Source organism: Urocampus carinirostris, chromosome 10, assembly GCF_059441175.1.
Source record: "Urocampus carinirostris isolate Australia breed hairy pipefish chromosome 10, RoL_Ucar_1.0, whole genome shotgun sequence".
Classification (NCBI taxonomy): Eukaryota; Metazoa; Chordata; class Actinopteri; order Syngnathiformes; family Syngnathidae; genus Urocampus; species Urocampus carinirostris.
Window position 1 is genome coordinate 22157895 of NC_142358.1, and position 19348 is coordinate 22177242.

General features: G+C 41.8%; 1 protein-coding gene across 3 annotated transcripts in view; it reads left to right on the top strand.

Moving 5' to 3' along the window:
* The first annotated feature begins 4226 nt into the window (after window positions 1-4226).
* The window catches only part of git1 (G protein-coupled receptor kinase interacting ArfGAP 1), a 46427-nt gene continuing 31305 nt past the window's right edge, over window positions 4227-19348 (top strand). For all 3 annotated transcript variants that reach the window (XM_088346508.1, XM_088346510.1, XM_088346509.1), the window contains exons 1-6: window positions 4227-4627; window positions 12368-12501; window positions 17805-17917; window positions 18068-18173; window positions 18594-18680; window positions 18770-18900. In XM_088346508.1, coding sequence (XP_088202634.1) covers window positions 4576-4627; window positions 12368-12501; window positions 17805-17917; window positions 18068-18173; window positions 18594-18680; window positions 18770-18900 — 623 coding nt within the window. In that variant the 5' untranslated portion in view covers window positions 4227-4575. The remainder of the gene's footprint in view (window positions 4628-12367; window positions 12502-17804; window positions 17918-18067; window positions 18174-18593; window positions 18681-18769; window positions 18901-19348) is intronic.

Consider the following 19348-nt stretch of genomic DNA (forward strand, 5'->3'; position numbering starts at 1 on the left):
GAGTATGCTTAATTCGTATACTTGCGATGTTTTTTCTCCTAGTTCAGACACAATTTTGTGTGCATGGGCATACTACTTTATTTGTACCTTATATTCAATGGGTTTCTGCACTTTTATGTTAAACTTGCCCCAATGTTTTCTTTCTTTTTCAAACGACTGTACCGTGATTTCTGCATTATAAGGCACACCAGATTATAAGGCAAACCCCACCCCCCCCAAAAATATATATTTTGTCATGAAATTTGTATATACAAGAACAGGGGTTGTCCACCTTTTACACGCCTAAATTCAATCAATTTTTACGGACTTTCAAAGCTAATTTTCCAATTTCTCCAGTACCATTAAAAGAGGACATCCGGTGTGAATCATGTACTGATTTTTCATACCTGCTTCATATTTAATGTGTTTCTGCACTTCTATTTATAACCAACTTGCCCCAATGTGTTTTTTTCTAAGGTTATTTTCTTTTAACTACCGTATTTCCACACTATAAGGAACACCAGATAATCCCCCCGCCCTAAAAATAATCTTTTGTCATATATTTTTTATATGCAAGAGGGGGGTTCCTACACCCTTTACATAGCCAAATGTTATCATTTAAAGGACTTTTTCAATTTCTCCAGTACCATTAAAAAGGGAGATCCGGTGTGAATCATGTATTTTGCAGAGCCACAAACACCCATTATCTGTGCTGGGGCCCATCACAGCCATCTTCGGGCGGAGGGCAGGGGACACCCTGAACTGGTTCCCAGCCAGTCGCAGGGCACACAGAGACAGACAACACACTCGCTCATTCACACCTAGGGACAATATGGACTGGCCATGCATGTTTTTGGGAATGTGGAAGGAAACTGGAGTGCCCGTAAGAAACCCGCGCAGGCACGGGAGAACATGCAAACTCCACACGGGTAGGCTGCAGTAGCTGGACTTGAACCCTGAACCTCTGCACCGTGGAGCTGCACCCTAACCACCCATCCGCCGTGCCGCCCCATATAAAATATTCACCTAGAAATTGTGTATATATATATATATGTATATACAGTTTTTAATTTGTTTTCCTAACAGACACTTTTAAAAACTATATATGTATGGATAGGTCTGATACCTGCAGTGGGCAGGGAACATCCTGAACTGGTTGCCAGCCAGTCACAGGGCACACAGGGACAGACAACTCAATCGCGCATTCACACCTATAGGGACTATTTGGACAAGCCCATTTGCCTGACATGCATGTTTTTGGGAATGTGGGAGGAAACCGGAGTGCCCAGAGGCCACACACGCAGGCACTGGGATAACATGCAAACTCCACTCGGGGAGGCAGCAGAAGCTTGAACCCTGAACCTCTGCACCAGCCACAAGACATAAGGCTATTTAAATATGCATTTTTTCTTGGGTGTGCATTTCTCAAGACACTTGATTAGATGTTGAATATATAGCAAATATATTTGCTTGTTATTATACAGCTCTTTGCATTACAATTCATTGCCTGAAATGTGTTTTACAAATACATTTCGATTTATTTTGGATTGAATGATTGATTGATACCTCTCAACTTTTGCTCTATACATTTTGATCATTTCAAATTGTGTATGCCGTACACAACGGGATTTTTTTTTTTTTCAGAAATAAATTTCAAAAACTCATTTTGTTGTTACGCTGATTTCGTCTTGCCTATCTTGGCTTTAGTCCGGTGCGTCTTGGACACTGGTAGATTGCTGAAATTGAAATTGTCCTACACTAGCAAATGTTATCCTCAATCGAGCACTTATTTGGTAAATTAAATAAGCTTGTTTACACAGTTATACTTTTTTATTCTACATGGTCTTTCGTGCTTTGGGAAAATGGGTGCTGCGTTGCGTTTCTAAGGTTTTTTTATCATTTAATAAGGGAAATTGCAATCATTAGGAAGGGGTACAAATGGCTGAGGTTGACTGGTATGGTATTGGTACTTGTGAAAATTGCGAATCTCAGCATTTGCTGTATTGTAGTGGCTATTCAACAGTCAGTAACAATAAAAAATGATTTTTTTTTAAACACAATATTAAAACAGGTATAATGTTTGGATTTCAAGCACAATCACATAACATATTTTTAATGTGCACATTTTATGCAAGAAATTTCAACAACACCATGTCTATGACGTCTTCATGGATTTCAAGTATGGCAAGCCGCTTTGTGGGACACCATGTGGAAGTATAACATGGGCCAGAAACTAATTCGGATAATTGATCAGCTTCAAGCCAATTCCAACAGTGCAGTACTGATCAATGGTATCATTGGAGTGTGGTTTCAAACCACATTCTCTCAAACTTTATTCAACATTATTCTGGAGAGGATCATAAACGAAGCCTTTGAACAACATTAAGGTATTGTCAGCATTGAGGGACATAACATTGCTAACCTCTGTTTTGTTGATGGTATTTCCAGGAAAAGAACAAAATCTCAAAAATCTGGTAGATTTCCCGGAGCAAAGCATCAACCTAGTTTGGGATGGAAATCAGCAAAGAAAAAAACTAAATTAATTACCAAGAACCTATGTATGACCACAAAACCAAACCACCAAAAGCTTCAATCTGTCACCAAATTTAAATGTATTGGAGCTGTCATATCAGAAAAGGGGTCAGAAACAGAAAACATGGCCAGGATATAAGATCAGACTCGTGAAAGCACTGCTTCCTTCCATCTTCCTCTTCACTTGCGAGACAAGGACTCTCACAGCAAAGCTGGAAAGTGATATCAAGGCCATGGAGATGTAACGCTACAGGAAACTAATAAAAATCAGTTCCAAAGCCCATGTGACAAACAAAACAGTGTGCAACAAAATCAGAGGGCAAATTGGACCCACAGAGAACTGTTGTCAACTGTGCACAAACAAAAACTGCGGTAGTATAGTCACTTCACAAGATCATCATGACAGCCCAAGATTTTTCTCCAGGGCACAATCGAATGAGGTAGGATGGGAGGAAGACAGAAAAATAACAGGGCAGATAACATCAAGGAATGGACTGGTGCCAACTTTGCCATGACCCAAACGCAGGCCAGCAACCGTCAGCAGTAGAGAATGATGTCCAGAGTTGCATACTCATGGGGCCTCGACGACTCAGGCTGTTAAGGGATCTGTGAACCATGAATGTAAAACATACCTGTCAACCTGTACGATTTTACGTTTATTATGCATTGTAAGATGTGTACAACGTACAAGGGAATCTGTACGGAAAAATTTGTCAATTATGGGTACCATCCAGTATACACCATCTATGACGAAACGGCAAATCAATCAAGTCAAACGAGTTTGTCGCGGTAGCCTCTATCTCTGTATCGTTTTTTTTCGTTGCAAACAAAGCAAGCGGTTTGATGCTACTGTGCGCATGCAATTGCCGCTTCGGATTTCATAGGATAGTTATGTAGAGAAAGGAAGTCCGTCTCTTTTTTAGAGAACCGGCTTTTTCGGCTCAACTCATTAAAGAGAGCCGTCTCTCAAACGGCTCACTTGGTTTGATGCATTATATTACGAATCATTATTGTTGTATAAAGAAGTTAAGAAAAAAGTAAAGTAGAAAGGAGAAAATGAAAAATGACATGTTTGTGGTTATCCCTTTAATCAGTATATTACTGACAATAATTTAATGCAGAAAATGAATTAATAATTTGAATAAGGAAATGTATAATGAAATGATCTGCAGTCAATGACTTCCCAAAGCGCTTTACATTGTGCTCCACATTTCCCAATAGCGGCCTTACACCCATGTAAGGCGCTAATCTGCTTATTGGGGGTATTAGGGGTTCAGTGTCTTACTCAAGGACACTTTGGCATGTAACACGGACGAGCCGGGATTCGAACTACGATCCCATGATTCAAAGACGAGCGCTCTACCTCCTGAGCTACTTAAGTATTATTCTACTTAATTATATTTGCATGTATTTTTTCCTTCTACAGTGAACGTCCAAGCTACTAAATTTTTGAACTTTTTTTTATAATAAACCTCATTCATGTCGAGCAACGAAATGTTAATTAACAATATATATGATACAACGAAACACATGTACAATACAACATGTTAAACTACATAAATAAACATGTTTAGAAAAAAATGGTGTAAGATTATTTTGTATTTTGTAAGGGAGAATACAATATTTTGTAAGGGCATGGAGCCCTGGAGGTTGTCAGGTATGTCGTAGTTAAGGGAAACCATCATCCGCAGTTACGCCGTCGGAGTGCTGGGCGTGTGGCAGGTAGAATGCTGCCGCTTATCGTCAAGATGCTGTAGTTGCAGCTGTTACAGGCACTAAACTGCGGAAAGCGCTTCCTACCGCTACCAACCACGTTATGCCAACTCAAAATCGTTATTGCGGAATTAATTCCACCAATGTTTGTTGCGAATGAACCGGTTGATTTTACGGGGGGGATTTCAACTGTCAGCCGCCGGCCGGGAAAACCTCTCGGGCCAGCCGGCTTCCGGGGATTGAGGGTCTGCATCGGCTGACGGCAGACGTCGCTCTTGTGGCTCCGGGGCGAAAAGGGCGAGCTAGCACATCTTCGCCGACGTCCACCGCTCCATTGCGGACACTTTCGATATGTCAAGAAAGCTACAGCGGACGGAGATCTGCGCCGACTGCAGCGCCCCAGGTAAAGGAAAATCAAAAACGCTTTGCCGGTTGATTCAACACAATAGATGGGGGAAGCGACATGTCTGGGCCAATGGGACCGAGTATGGGCTCTCTCTTACGGCTGGGCAGAACAGGAAAACGGCCAGTGCCTCCGAGCGTCACGGAGGCCTCAGATTTTAAGGGAAAATAGGCGTGTTTTTAAATGCAAGCTGTCGTTAGCTCACAGAAGCTAACTATTGTTGCAGAACACTGACTTGTACACTATATTAAAAAAAGTCTTGTTTTTTATTAGTTGAAGCGTATGTCGGAAGATTTCTGCGTGTATTGTTTTTGACTCGAATTGGTTTGATTGGGTTTTCGTGGGGTTCAATATATTCGGATATTTGAGTTTGTAAACCGGTCTGCGCTGCGCCTTAATGCCTTGTTATTACACATGAGCAATCCAAACGTTTTATATTATCTGGTTTTGTTAGTTTTTAAGACGATATGGATAACTTGCCTGTTGTGTTTTAATCGTTTCTTGGTCTGAGTTGCTAGTTAAGCTAACACAGTATCCTAACTCGCTAGCCAACTTTGGCTGAATGACAATATTATCCGTTGATGCTGCTGTTTCTGACTAAGCTGTCAATTATGCTTTATCATAATTGTCATTTGTTTAAAGTATCTAAATGTCAAGTGTGACATACGACATATTTAATTTATTCAAAGACTAATCACATTTACGTTATTGACTCAAAGGTGGTGTGCGTCGTTTTAGGTGTACTTAAAATGTTAAAAGTTGAATATATTTTTCTATTCACTATCTATGTTAATAATGCCCATCTGAGTTCAAAGAGCCCTTAAACTTTATTCTCTATGGCAACTATCTGCATTTATAGTTATTTTTAGCAGAGCTGTTCGGGACAGGACACATTCGGTTCAAGGAATAGGGGCTGGGGGCGTGCTGGTGATTGACTTCACACTTGTCCCCATATATTTTCTTATATTTCTTTTTGACAGTGTAGCAAGAAAATGGTAGAAGTAAGAAAACACCTGCTTCTAGTAAAGTCCTAACACCAATCCAAACCCCAAGAAAGATGCAAGAAGAAGAGTCGATTTAATCAGGTCTAAGAAATGCACGTACTTGCACACACAACTTGAATTTGCTGACTGAGGCTGGGATCATGACTTTAAGCCAGGAGATGGCGGCAGAGAGTAACAAAGTCCCAAATTCCGCTCAGCTCCTTCAAACATGTACCAAAAAGTCAAGTGTGACATACGACGTATTAGATTTATTCAAAGACTAATTTCATTAACGTTATTGACTAAAAGGTGGCGTGCGTCGTTAGAGGTCTCTTTAAAATGTGGAAAGTTAAATAGTTTTTCTATTCAGTTTCGTGTATATAATGCACATCTGAGTTCTAAGAGCCCTTACACTTTATTCTCCACTGCACGATCAGCTTATTTCTTTTTTTTAGCAGAGCTGTTCGAGAAATAGGGGCTGGGGGAGTGCTGAAAATTGATGTCACGCTTGCCCCCACGTTTTTTGTTTTAATTTCTGCTTATCAGTGTAGCATGAAAAATGCTGAAAGTAAGAAAACACCTACTTCTAGTAATGTCCTAATGCCAACCCAAACCTCAAGAAAGGTGCATGAAGAGTTTATTTGATCACGTCTAAGAAATGCACATACTTGCACACCCAACTTGAATGAGCTGATTGAGCCTGAGATCATGATTTTAAGCAGGGAGATGGCGGCAGAAAGTAACAAGGTTCCAAATTCCGCACAGCTCCTTTAAACAAGAAGCAAAAAGTCAAGTCTGATATACATCATATAAGATTTATTCAAAGAGTAATAACACATAGGTTATTGACTTAAATATAAATGAAAACTAGCTAAATGTTTTCACATTGTTTGTTGGTTGGATCAATCCCTTAACCACATGGGTAGTAGGGGCACCATTTCCTCTGGTGTGTCTTGGGCAATTACAGCCAGGTGGCGCCCATCCCTCTCCAAGCCATTTGTGCTCACATCCTCACGTTTAATTCGGAGTAGGGTTCAAAGGTACTGGCGTCTGTTTATATTTTCTGGATTTAATCTTGTGTACCTTTTGATTGCAGAGTTCTGCAAGTGGGGACATTTAAACCTGTAAAATAGCGTAATGGCCTTACCTTTTTGCACTGAAAAGTAAATATTTTTACTTTAAATTTTGGTGAATCGTTTGTTTTTTAAGGATTCCGTGTTCCTTGATGTAAAGCTGCTTAGTATAAACAATTGGTAAGTTTAAATTCGGTAAAAGTTCACTGTAGATTGACAGATACAGAACACAAATACACACCATGTCGTTTGCGATCATTAGCCCCATTAATACCTTAAGCCCAGGTGTTATCATGCCAGTTTGAGTGCTACGTAATATCACATACATAATAGGAATGTGTGTTATCAGTGTATTTTTGGTATCGTTTGCTACTTTGCTGATGTTGTGGCGATACTAGAGTTTAGTCTGAACATAAACATGACCCACCTCGTAAGCATATCAGTTTAGCCAGTGCCTTGGTTTCAGTGATAGACCAATATCTCGATTTTTAGAGATGCTCTCAATTAGTCTTGAAGCAAATAACAGGTTTATGTAGGGTTCCCCAAAGGTCTTAAAAACTTGAAAAAGTGTTAAGTTGGATCACCCCAAATTATGGCCTTGAAAGGGTCTTGAATTTTGTCTACAAGTCTTAAATTTAACTCTAAGATGTCTTTATTTTTTCCTGTATTATATGTGTGATCGAGCTATTAACTGTATAATACGTAAACTAACAAAAGTATGTAATGTTGCATTGCAAAACTATTTTTCATTTTCTCCAACTTTAGTGATCTCTGAGCGATAAATACAATGTGTTGGTCGGAAAATCCAGATTTCTGTGTTTTTGAAAAATGCAGCATTACGTTAGAGCTTTACATACAGGAGAAGTAAGATTGGGCCTAAAAAAATCCGGCCCGCAGGTATATATACCTGAACCAGCCCGAACTTGATTTGAGGGACTCGGCCCGAAGTAAACCCAAAGCTTTACTTTCGGCTGAAGTACGCAGCTTCGGGTTTACTTTCGGCCAAGTCCCTCAACTCAAATGGACACCTCGAAGTGCAGTGTTGAAATGAACACGCCAAAGTGCGCATTTCTGTGAAGTGCAGCAAAATGAAACTGAAGGACATGGCACTGAAAAAAAATCATATTCTGCAGATTGCAAGATGCAAACAGTGAAATATGTAGCCGAAAAACAGAACGTTTCTAAAGCTTGTGAGAAGCAGAGATGGCATCTGACGTAGAGACGGAAGGAGGAAGCGGCGCATCTTTTACCGTGACACTGAGGATGAAAATGTCTTTGGATTTCGTGATTAGTAACTAATTTGATAGTTTAGTAAGCATGTTCTTTATGATAGAGTGTAGAGAATAATATAACTTGGGCGCTGAAGTGCAGTGCGGAAATTTGTTACTCAAGTAAAGGTACTGTTACTGCAAAAAAAATTTGACTGTACTCAAGTAGAAGTAAAAAGCAGTCATCCAAATAATTACTTGAGTAAAAGTAAGTGCATATCCGATCCGGTCCCAGAATTTTACCTCGATTGTACAGTCAGTCTTTAACCCGCTGTCATGGTTGGAGTAATTTTGGGATAGAAAAGTGTAGGTTTAACCTGTTGTGGTTGAGGGATTTAAAGTATAACAGGCTTCAGATTGTACCAGGGAATACGTGGGAGAGGTCCCCCAGCTGACCTCTGAACACTTTGCAACAGAGGCATTGACCCCATCGCCTGGCGCGGCGAGGTAACTGCGACAGTAGGGTGCGGACCTCTGTCATGGGGTCATGACATCTGGAACCCGTTGCACGTCAGGTATAACGCCGGCAGTCGGGCACGGACTTTTGTCATGGGGTCTTCTGGCTGACGTCTCAAACCAGTCGCGGCAGTGTGCCGCTCTGCCACCCCGGACGGATCCAGTTCGCCCCCACTCAGTCACCTGCCTCAATGCCCACCTGCACATCTGCCAGAGCCTAAGAGAACAAGGAGCGCGACCGGGCTTTAGGGGTGGTGCTGGTGTGGCCAGGTCGTCGCAGACGGGGTTCGATTGCATCGCGTTGTCACTGTGGGTTGCATTCTGCCTTGTTCCCCAGTGGGTGTAGGGGCCCCGTACTCTGTCCCGTCCTCTCAACATTGGCGGCCATCACGGGCGGGTGGCATCTGGTGCCAGGGTCCGTCATAACTCTGCACTCGTATCCCGTGTCTGTATGCCAGAAAAGGTGGTAAATACGTTTTAAATTTGATTGGTTTTGGTCTTGACAAGGTCTTAAAACACATACAGTTTATTTGAATGGAAAAATCCTGTGTTTAAGCTTATACTAAAAAAAAAAAAAAAAAAAAAAAATAATAATATATATATATATATATATATATATATATATATATATATATATATATATATATCCAAATCTATGTTTCACAACGTAAGCCTTTCCCAGCCCTCAAATTTTTCCAGGATTTGCAGCAAACATATTTTACAAGTTATCTTTGATCTAGTCCCGATCAATTCTATGTAAGTAAGTACGAGTGTTGTGGCTAACTTTGACGCGCCTGCAAAAGAATCTCTCTTCTCTTAACGTGAATGCATACTCGGCTTTTCCTAGGATTGTCAGCGTTCCGTTTTCAACAGAGCAAGTGTCACTATTGTATTCCGTATAATTCTTATATTTAGGAATATTGATTAACGTTTGCTTGAAGGGGGGTGAGATTCTGCAGGGATGTGCAAATTTGCCACCACAAATCACGCCAAATACACTCAATGTAGCAACTATAGCCTAAAATGATAAACAGTACGAACAGCTTTCACTTATTGTCGGTTTGAGATTTGATGGCAACCTTGATTAAACATATTAGCATACACAGCTAACATTATTGTGTGACCTTTCGATAATGACGTGCCTTACAGTGAGCAACGCGTACCGGTAATCAAGCCAGTAACAAAGAACTGGTAACCATCCAGACTATTGGAAGCCTTTAGTTCAGCACCAGTGTATGGGGATAGTCCATTTATAATATAATGGTACAGATGGTGTGGACGAAAGACAGGCAGACTGGATGATTTTGGTTAGATCTGTGAATATGTCAGGAGGACATCTGTATGGGTAGCTAGCCCTGCTAATACTATCCTTAGTTTCTGTAAGTAGCGCTCTTTGTGATCTTTGACAAGGTGAGCCACCTCATCCGACAGCTGCACAATTATCATTTAACTAGTCGTTGCCAATGGTGTTGAATAGTATAGTATTTTGTTGTTGTTGTCAACTGTTTACTGACCTCACCCACTGTTTACTATGGTACACTGTAGTCTGTCATCGTGTCATCGCGTGGTTAGATCACGTGTGTGCAAAGAGTCAATAATGACGATGGAAAAAAAAAAGTCCCTTTCGTTGTCTGCAAAGCTCATTGGCTGTGTTTACACCCTCAATGGTTTAAATGCACATTTAAAATTGTGTGCATCTGCAAAGATAAAAGTTTAACTCTACCCTTGTGCATATTTAGATTGTGGTTTTAGCCACTCCTGTGTTCGACAAAAAACAGGCCCCTACAAGTTGAATAATAGCAGTCTGTAAAAGAGGTCCATGTTAGATATAATGTTTTGGAAATGAATGGGAATAAGTCTAGGGCTGGGTTCCCCATCTCAATTGATGAATAAGGACCGGACGTGAAAAACACCCATTGCAATTCTACCTACATTCAAAAAGCATTTGTCATGTTGGAAGGTAGCAGCTTTGCGCCATTGAGCAAATTAAAGGTCAAATACAATTCAAACATTTTGGTTTTTAAGATTTCTCTTAAAGACACGTCCTTATTTTCCAGTGCAAGCAGCCAAAACATTGAAATGTATTCCGAGTGTATTCAAGTTTTGTTTTTTGAACAATCTGGCATTGACAATGATTTATGTGCCAAAACAAAAAAGTTCTCTTTCTCAAAACTAGGGACTCTAACATGACAACATTTAAACCACATTTTGTAAAGAACATCAATTCGTTCAACCATTTTAATATAGTTAAGTGAAGAAAGTCAATTCAAGAAAATGTATAAATAATGTAAAATAAATGTATTGTTTTTCTTGTCACATATAACAGATATCACATGGATCTCGGCTCTTTTTTTAACCCCTTAATGTCAGAAGTACCCAAAGTAAATTGAATGCTGTTCTGTAACTGTTATGGACGGTTTTGGTCTCTTTTAAAAGGTAACACTTTGAGGGTTTTTTTCCAAGCTGAAATATTCACTGCAAGTTCTACTTAAACTGAGTAATCTGAGTTGGAACCCATAAATAGAAGTTTTTTATTCTTACATGATTTTTTTTTGCAATCAAGAGCCTGCAGATGAGTGTAGTATTGGCATTGTAGCTGTGAAACAATAGCTTTAAGCCTTACCTGCTACCTTGTCAAATTTGATCTCAATCTGAAACCCTAAAAATCGTGTTTTATACGTTTTTCTGAGGGTAGGTTCAGACGTTTCCAAAAGTGGCCATTTGGAGATGATCAGTTTACAGCTATAAAACTTCTGCAACTGTGTATTTTGCTTTGGCCATTTTTAAACATTTCGAAAAAGTGGTGACATAGTAAAGAAACGGCTTTGCATCACAACAGTCTGGCGTGCCGGCAGAACATTAACTCACAAATATGTTTTAAACCATTCAACAGCTTTTTTGAATTTTATTCAAATACCCCTTTTTGTTGTTTCCCTTTAAGTGCCTGTATTTTAATTTAGGACAGAACAATTTCCCAATTGTCCGCTCCCATATTTTTTTAAGGACAAATTTATGTCCAATCCTCTCGTGTTATTTCCAAAACTACAACAAAATATTCTATGAAATGTTCAGACTCCTCAAGATTGAAATGAACTGCTCATCGAAACATGAGCATTGTCTTTTACATTTGTAGATTCAGCATATTGAGCTCTCATGTAGTTTCAGTTGTTCACCTGATGTCTAATCAAGTTGCGTGTTTGTCCATTGACCATTTCTTCTCCCACCCTGGACCGCCCAGAAGAAGTTAAAGGGCTTTTGCGTGTGCCCCAAATTTACGCTGAGTTTAGGGAGTGCTCTGAGGATCGTGGTGGTGCTGTAGAGGTCCGTTACCCCCTGTGTTGCCCACCTTTATTGTCCTTTTCGTTTGTATTTTTCCTCATTTTTTTTCAGATTATGCTGTTTTCGGCATGGGGTTATAAACGGTGTCCTCTTATTATGTCAAATAGATAGAATAAATAGTTTACAATGGTAACATTAATGTAGCTGTCTCAGTCCACTCATTTCACAAATCACTGTTTTTAGATGGTTTTCTGACTTCTGACAACACCATTCAATCTTGTTTACATTCCTAAAAACTAAACTATTTTAGTGCCTCCCGGATCCCGGCTGTCAACGGACCCCTATGCACAAATAAACCGCTAAATGTATTTTCGTTTCAGTGATTTTGAATAAATGTTTGTGGAGGTCTGAATGAAAGAGAGTTGGGTTCTTGACCTGGACCATGGTATGTCAGTTTGGGACTTTTGGTCAAGGGTGTACCTCACCCCTTCTTTTTTTAAAGTACATAATCATTAGGGACAAAGCACCCAATATTTTCAGGTTAGGCAGTTACAGATAATAGATGGATGATGGTTTTTCGATAAGGACTTCAATTTGTTTCAGCAGTTTAGAAATGAATTTAGTTGTCACATAAAATTATTTTAACAAAGCCTAAAACCACAATTGTGTTTTTTTTCCCAGACCCGGGCTGGACCAGCATCAACCGAGGGGTACTGATCTGCGATGAATGCTGTTCTGTCCACCGCAGTTTAGGTCGCCATATCTCGATAGTCAAGCACATGAGGCACAGTGGATGGCCGCCAGCATTAATGCAGGTAGGGATGGCATATTGTACATTTGGTGTCTGACCGTTTTGGGTTGGTACTACAAAGAACTGGTTCACATTTACTTAAACAGTGGCGTTTTCGATATCGAAGCCCATTTTCTGTCACCTTCTGGGTTTTTTGTTGCCCAACACGAAGACTTGTCCGTGTTGTTGCAAAGCATGGCTGTAATGTATCCAGCTCTGATTCTTGCAAGTGTGGTTTAGCTGCACGTTTTCTGCCTTTTCAATGCCAAATACATTTAAAAGAGATTACTCCCATTTTTTATATGTGTTTTTTTTTGGAGCCTGCCATTTTTTGTGATATTTGAGTCCAATGAAGCCTCTTTTCCACAGAACCTGTTATGTGCAACACCTAGCCACACCGCTTGGCGGATGATGGCATCAGACGCCTTACTTCACTTTGTAGTACACGATAGTCCCTCAACAGAAAGTGGACATGAACAATTTTACTTTTGTCATGGTCTCACATTCTAGTCAAAAACCCCAATCTTCGACTCAGTTTATGAGGGCGAACAAAGACAACTCTAACTGTAGATTAATATACGATCGCAGTTTTTTACTGGATATGCGAACATCCAGAAATCCAGCGCAAATTTCGACGATCACTCTGGAGTGTTTACTTAGCCTCGGAGTGCTACGTCAACAGAACACAGCGGCCTACAAAGCAGCGAGTAAAAGTGGCAAGCGGAAGCGCTGTGACCGGGGAAGGAAACGAGGTTGTCGGGCCGGGCTAACGGCTCGGATGAAGGCTAAACCCTTCAAAACGCCTCTACCATCCATTTTCCTATCCAACGTCCGCTCCCTGGACAACAAACTGGACCATTTACAATTGGAATTCTCATCGAACCGCGAGTTGACGAACTGTTGTGCTTTAATTCTGACGGAGACATGGCTAAACTCATCTATCCCGAATGACGCTGTTAGCATTGTGGGGCTAACTGCTTTCCGCGCCGATAGAAGCGGCGAGCTCACCGGCAAAAGTAAGGGAGGCGGTCTATGCATTTATACAAACAACAACTGGTGTAGAAATGCGAAGATAATCTCGATTCACTGCTCACGAGACATTGAACTTTTGACGGTGATCTGCAGACCCTTCTACCTACCGAGGGAGTTTAGCGCGACCATCATTACTGCCGTGTACGTGCCCCCCAGCGCTAATACGAAGGAGGCAATGGACGTTCTCTACCGAACTGTGAGTGAACTGCAGCATGCTTACACCGAGTGCATTTTTATTGCGGCGGGGGACTTTAACCAGGCCAATATGAAAACAGTTCTCCCGCATTTCCATCAGCATGTAAATTTTGCTACAAGAGGTAGGAACACATTAGACCTGGCCTACACAAACATCAAAGGTGCATATAAAGCAGCCCCCCGCCCCCACCTTGGCTCATCAGATCACCTTTCTGTTATGCTAATTCCAGCATACAAGCCCCTGCTGACCAGAGAAAAACCTACAGAGAAGCAGGTGAGGGTGTGGTCTGAGGGGGCAATGGAGGCACTACAGGACTGCTTTGATTGCACTGATTGGGACATGTTTAAATCGGCTGCCACTTACAACAACAAAATAAATATAGATGAGTACGCCATTTCTGTGTCAGCCTATATCAGTAAATGTGCAGAAGACGTCAGCAATACCAAAACTATATGCACCCGTGCCAATCAGAAGACCTGGATGACTGCTGAGATACGCAAACAACTAAAAGTACGGAACCTTGTCTTTAAATCTGGTGACATGGAGGCGCTGAGATCAGCGAGGGCTAACCTGAACCGTGCTATCAGACTAGCAAAGCGAACGTACAGTCAAAAAATCCAGGAACGTTTCCTCAACAAAACCAACACCAGGGATATGTGGAAAGGCATTCAGGCCATTACCAAATACAAGCCAACCACCGCCCCAGTGCAGGACACTAGCATGGACTTTCTGAATGACCTCAACAAATTCTTTGGAAGGTTCGAGGCACAAAACGGCACCACTGCAGCGAAAGCGGTTCCAAATCAGGACGAAAGAGCACTCCACCTGGACTCATCTGACGTGAGGAAGACCCTGAGAAGGGTCAACACAAGGAAGGCTCCAGGCCCGGACAACATTCCGGGGCGGGTACTTAGGGAGTGCGCCGATCAGCTGGCTTGTGTACTAACAGACATTTTCAACACCTCGCTAGACCAAGCCAAAGTACCATCATGCTTCAAATTTGCCAACATCATCCCAGTGCCAAAGAAACCCCAGATCTTATCATTCAACGATTACCGGCCCGTTGCACTGACTCCTATCATAATGAAGTGCTTTGAGAGACTGGTTAAAGAGCACATCACCTCCAGTCTCCCCTCCTCATTCGACCCCTTTCAGTTTGCCTACAGGACAAATCGCTCCACCAGGGATGCCATCTCCTCTGCGCTTCACCTGAGCCTGACACATCTAGAGGAGAAGAACACCCATGTGCGGATGCTGTTCCTGGACTTCAGTTCAGCATTCAACACCATCATCCCACAACATCTGGTAGACAAGATGAGACTCCTGGGTTTCAACACCCCCCTGCGGAACTGGCTGCTGGACTTCCTCTGTGACAGACCCCAATCAGTGCGGATAGGTCAGAACAGTTCAGATGTCATCTACCTCAGCACGGGCTCCCCCCAAGGCTGCTCCCCCCAAGGCTGCGTCCTAAGCCCCTTGCTGTTCACCTTGATGACACACGACTGCGTCCCTAGGTCCGCCACAAACCACATCGTGAAGTATGCTGACGACACAACAGTGGTGGGCCTCATCAGGGATGACAACGACCTAGCCTACAGAGAGGAGGTGGAGCAGTTGGTGGGCTGGTGCAGGGACAACAGCCTGGTCCTGAATGTTGACAAAACTAAAGAGATCATTGTCGACTTTAGGAAAAACCAGCCCAACCATGCCCCACTTTGCATCAACAACAAGGCTGTGGAGGTTGTCAGCAGTATCAAGTTCCTAGGGGTGCACATTACAAACAAACTCACCTGGTCCGTGAACACTGCATCACTGGTTAAGAGGGCACAGCAGCGCCTGTACTTCCTGCGGAGGATGAGGAGAGCCCACCTGCCCCCACCCTCCCTCATCACATTCTACAGGGGCACCATAGAGAGTATCCTGACCAGCTGTATCTCTGTGTGGTGTGGAGGCTGCAGCGCTACCGACTGGGGTAGTGTGAGGAGGGTAACGAGGACAGCAGAGAAAATAATCGGGACTACACTTCCCTCCATTCAGGACATTGGCCAGAAGCGCTGCCTATCCCATGCTAAGAACATTACCGGGGACCCCTCTCACCCCCATCATGGACTGTTCACTCTGCTAGCCTCTGGGAAGAGGTTCTGCAGTGTGCGGTGCAGGACCACCAGGCTCCGCAATAGTCTAGTCCCCCTGGCCATTAGACTGTTAAATGGTCAATCTAACATATAGTTAACTTAAATCTAAACGGCTGCTAATCTGTCTTTTTGCACTACTGGCAGTTTTTTATAGCTTGCCACTCATTGCACATTGCTCTCAGCACTATGGTAATTACAGCGTTATTGTTACAGTGTTAATGTTACTGTGTACCTGACTTGTTAACCTGACTGCCCATTTTGCACATCTGGTTAGCTACTCTTCTTGCACTATCGGCACTATGGTAAAATACTATACATAGCCAATTACAATACAACTTTATTTATATCTGTACATTCAAGGAAACTGTGGGGGTCAGATGCATCGACATTTCGTTCTGTATACACGTGTACTAGAATGACAATAAAGTAGATCTGAATCTGAATCTGAATTTTGAAACTTGCATGCATGAAACGTTTGGTTGCCAATTTGTTCATTCATTTGTTAACATTAAACAAGATGATATTAACTTACTAGATTTCCATGTGATGCTGAGGTAAGATGAGGTGTTTTGAAGCACGAGAAGGACCATGCAAGGTAAAGGAGGCGTGTGGGTTACATGTGGTGTTGGATTGATTCCGGGTGGCTCCTTCCAGCTGCTGCCACAAATTTTAATGTAGTCAATACTATACTTATTCATTTGATTCGTAAACATGGCTCAGTTTGCCATTGCACGAAAATTGCTATATACAAACCACAAGTCTTCCGCATTGGCTTCTGCGCCCGTCAATCATCCAATCAAAATGCACAGACGCCATGGAGCTAAAAACAACATGCACTTTTGTCGCCGAATCTCAAGACGCTCCACATAATGGCCATGGTAAAACCTTTGTTGGTGTGGTTCAATAAAGCCAGTCTGTAAATCCATTTGACGCACAAAAAAAATAAAATTGAAAAAGCTGTATTTGGGCCCTAGAATGGGCGCCAGCACGCAGAACTGTTATTGGTGAAAAGCAAGGAATTATTCATCCTCTGTGTCACTTTTACCGGTAAACAACTCCTCGAAGAGAATAAGTCTCTTTGCTTCCTCTTTCCGCTTCAAAAAATGTCCCACCACAACAAGTCATGGTTGAATTTATCAACACAGGCCAGGAGCGCCCTCTTGTGGTTTAGTGTGAAAATAACATGTGAAGTGATAAACAGCGATGGTTGGAAGATTGGGTGGATCCCTTAACGATAAGGGTTGTCGGGTCGGCATTTCCTGTGGTGGGTCTTGGGCAAATACAGGCTGGTGGCACCCATCCCTCTCCAGGACAACAATAATTTCCACCAGGCCTTGAACCTTGCGTGTTAGGCAAATGTGCAAACCATTGCAGTACCGGTAATAAAAATTCAACACGATGATATAATAACGTGTTAATAATTTCACACATAAGTCTCATCTGAGTATAAATCGCACCCCGGGGCAAACTATGAAAAAAACTGCAAAATATTGTCCGGAAAATACAGTATATAAAATTGGTGCAGACAAGTGTTGGTATGGATTTGGAAGAGTACCAGTTCTAATGCATAAGGTGCCTAAACCTAAATGCAGGTGACCGTGCGCAACAATATCAAAACTAACTGGTCACTTTCACAAAAAATTAACGCATTTAAATAGTTTTATGTCTCAGACTTGGCCGCTATCAATTGTGATCAGACATTAGATGGGTTCTCTGCTAAAACAACATATTTGTATTCCTTGAATAGCAAACTGCAGTAGTTTATTGCTATACTGTCAGGCTGTTTGGTTATTGATGCTTTATTCTAATTATTGACCCCAAAGATAATATCAGTTGAAGCTGATTTAAAGCTGTTACCAATTTTTCGGACATAATTTAGCCTTTTAAGTTGCTTTTTTTTTTTTAAAGTATGTGCGATCAGGTTGGGCTAGTCTGATTATCTTCTCCTATTGTGTATTTGTTCAGATGGTTCAAACCCTAGCCGGCAATGGGGCCAATTCTATATGGGAACACAGTCTGCTGGATCCTGCCCAGGTGCAAAGCGGTCGAAGGAAACCCAATCCACAGGACAAAGTGCAGTAAGCATAGTCACTCACTACCAGAAATACTTGCGTTCAAAGGATTTTAAACTGCCAGCTAGCGCTATATATTATCAAATAGCAGTATCATTATCATCGTTGCTAAATTCCTTTCAGGTTCACATTATTGTACTATTTCCCCCTCTGCAGCCCGACTAAGTCTGAATTCATCAGAGCCAAATACCAGATGCTGGCCTTTGTGCACAAGCTACCCTGTCGCGATGATGACGGAGTGACTACCAAGGACCTCAGCAAGGTGAGATTGTAATTTTCGCGTGCCCTGTATTCATCTTCAGAGGATGCTGTCATCGTGGCCTGTGCAGTCCTTTAAGACTTTTTGTGATTAAGAACAATACAAAAAAATTTGACTTGAATTTTCTTGAATTGCATGTTTGAGGACAAAGGATTATAAATTTCCAGTTTCCAGTAGTTGGTCCCCTCACCTAAAACCCGTGCATTCACAATTGTGCATACATTGCTTTTTAAACCCTCTTGGCCCAATGTACTGTAAATTGAATGACAAAGCACAATGCAATAATGACCTGTGTTGCAGTGCAGCTTCACTTGGCTCATAAGAAGGATGTGCTTGTTTCCATTTTCAGCATCATGTTTAATCGCCTCCTGTGTCCTTTTCTCTCTTCCTGCATCCCCATGCCTTTCATTGTTTTCCTATCAGCAACTTCACTCAAGTGTCAGAACAGGAAGTTTAGAGACATGTCTTCGGCTGCTGTCCCTCGGTGCCCAGGCTAACTTTTTTCATCCCGTATGTAATCAACACACGAGACTTGCCAAACGGTCTGCTCTACTTTGTGCCTGACTCGACTCTCTTCTATGTCTCCTTGACCTACTCAGGAGAAGGGCACTACGCCTCTACATGTAGCAGCCAAAGCAGGGCAGATCTTACAAGCTGAACTCCTCGTGGTGTACGGTGCTGATCCTGGAGCACCTGATATAAATGGGCGCACACCCATGGATTACGCTAGGTAAGGTCTTGCACAAAATAGTTAATAACACTTGGGAATCGGGTAAAACAATGTAACTCATTTACTGACAGTCATTAAAAACATTTTAACGGTTTTAATTAGAGAAATTTACAGCTATGCTAATACAGTGATCCCTTGTTATATTGCGGTTTTCATCATGCAAAAATGCCCTAGACCGACAAAATCACCCACGGGCGGGGCAGAAAGACAGGAGAAGATGTTTTATATTGCCAACAATGTTGGACTTCTCGACCCCCAGAAAATTGCTCTGGAGCCACATGCTGCTCTTTGACGCTCCTTAGTGGCTCCCTGGCGCTTTTAAAAAAATATTTGATAATGGAAAAATATATGGTTCCTGTAGGAACAACAACAGGACACATTCTCAAAATGTTGTAATGAATATACATGGAGATCGTATGCGTTTTCTTACAAGGTGTAAATAAGGCTT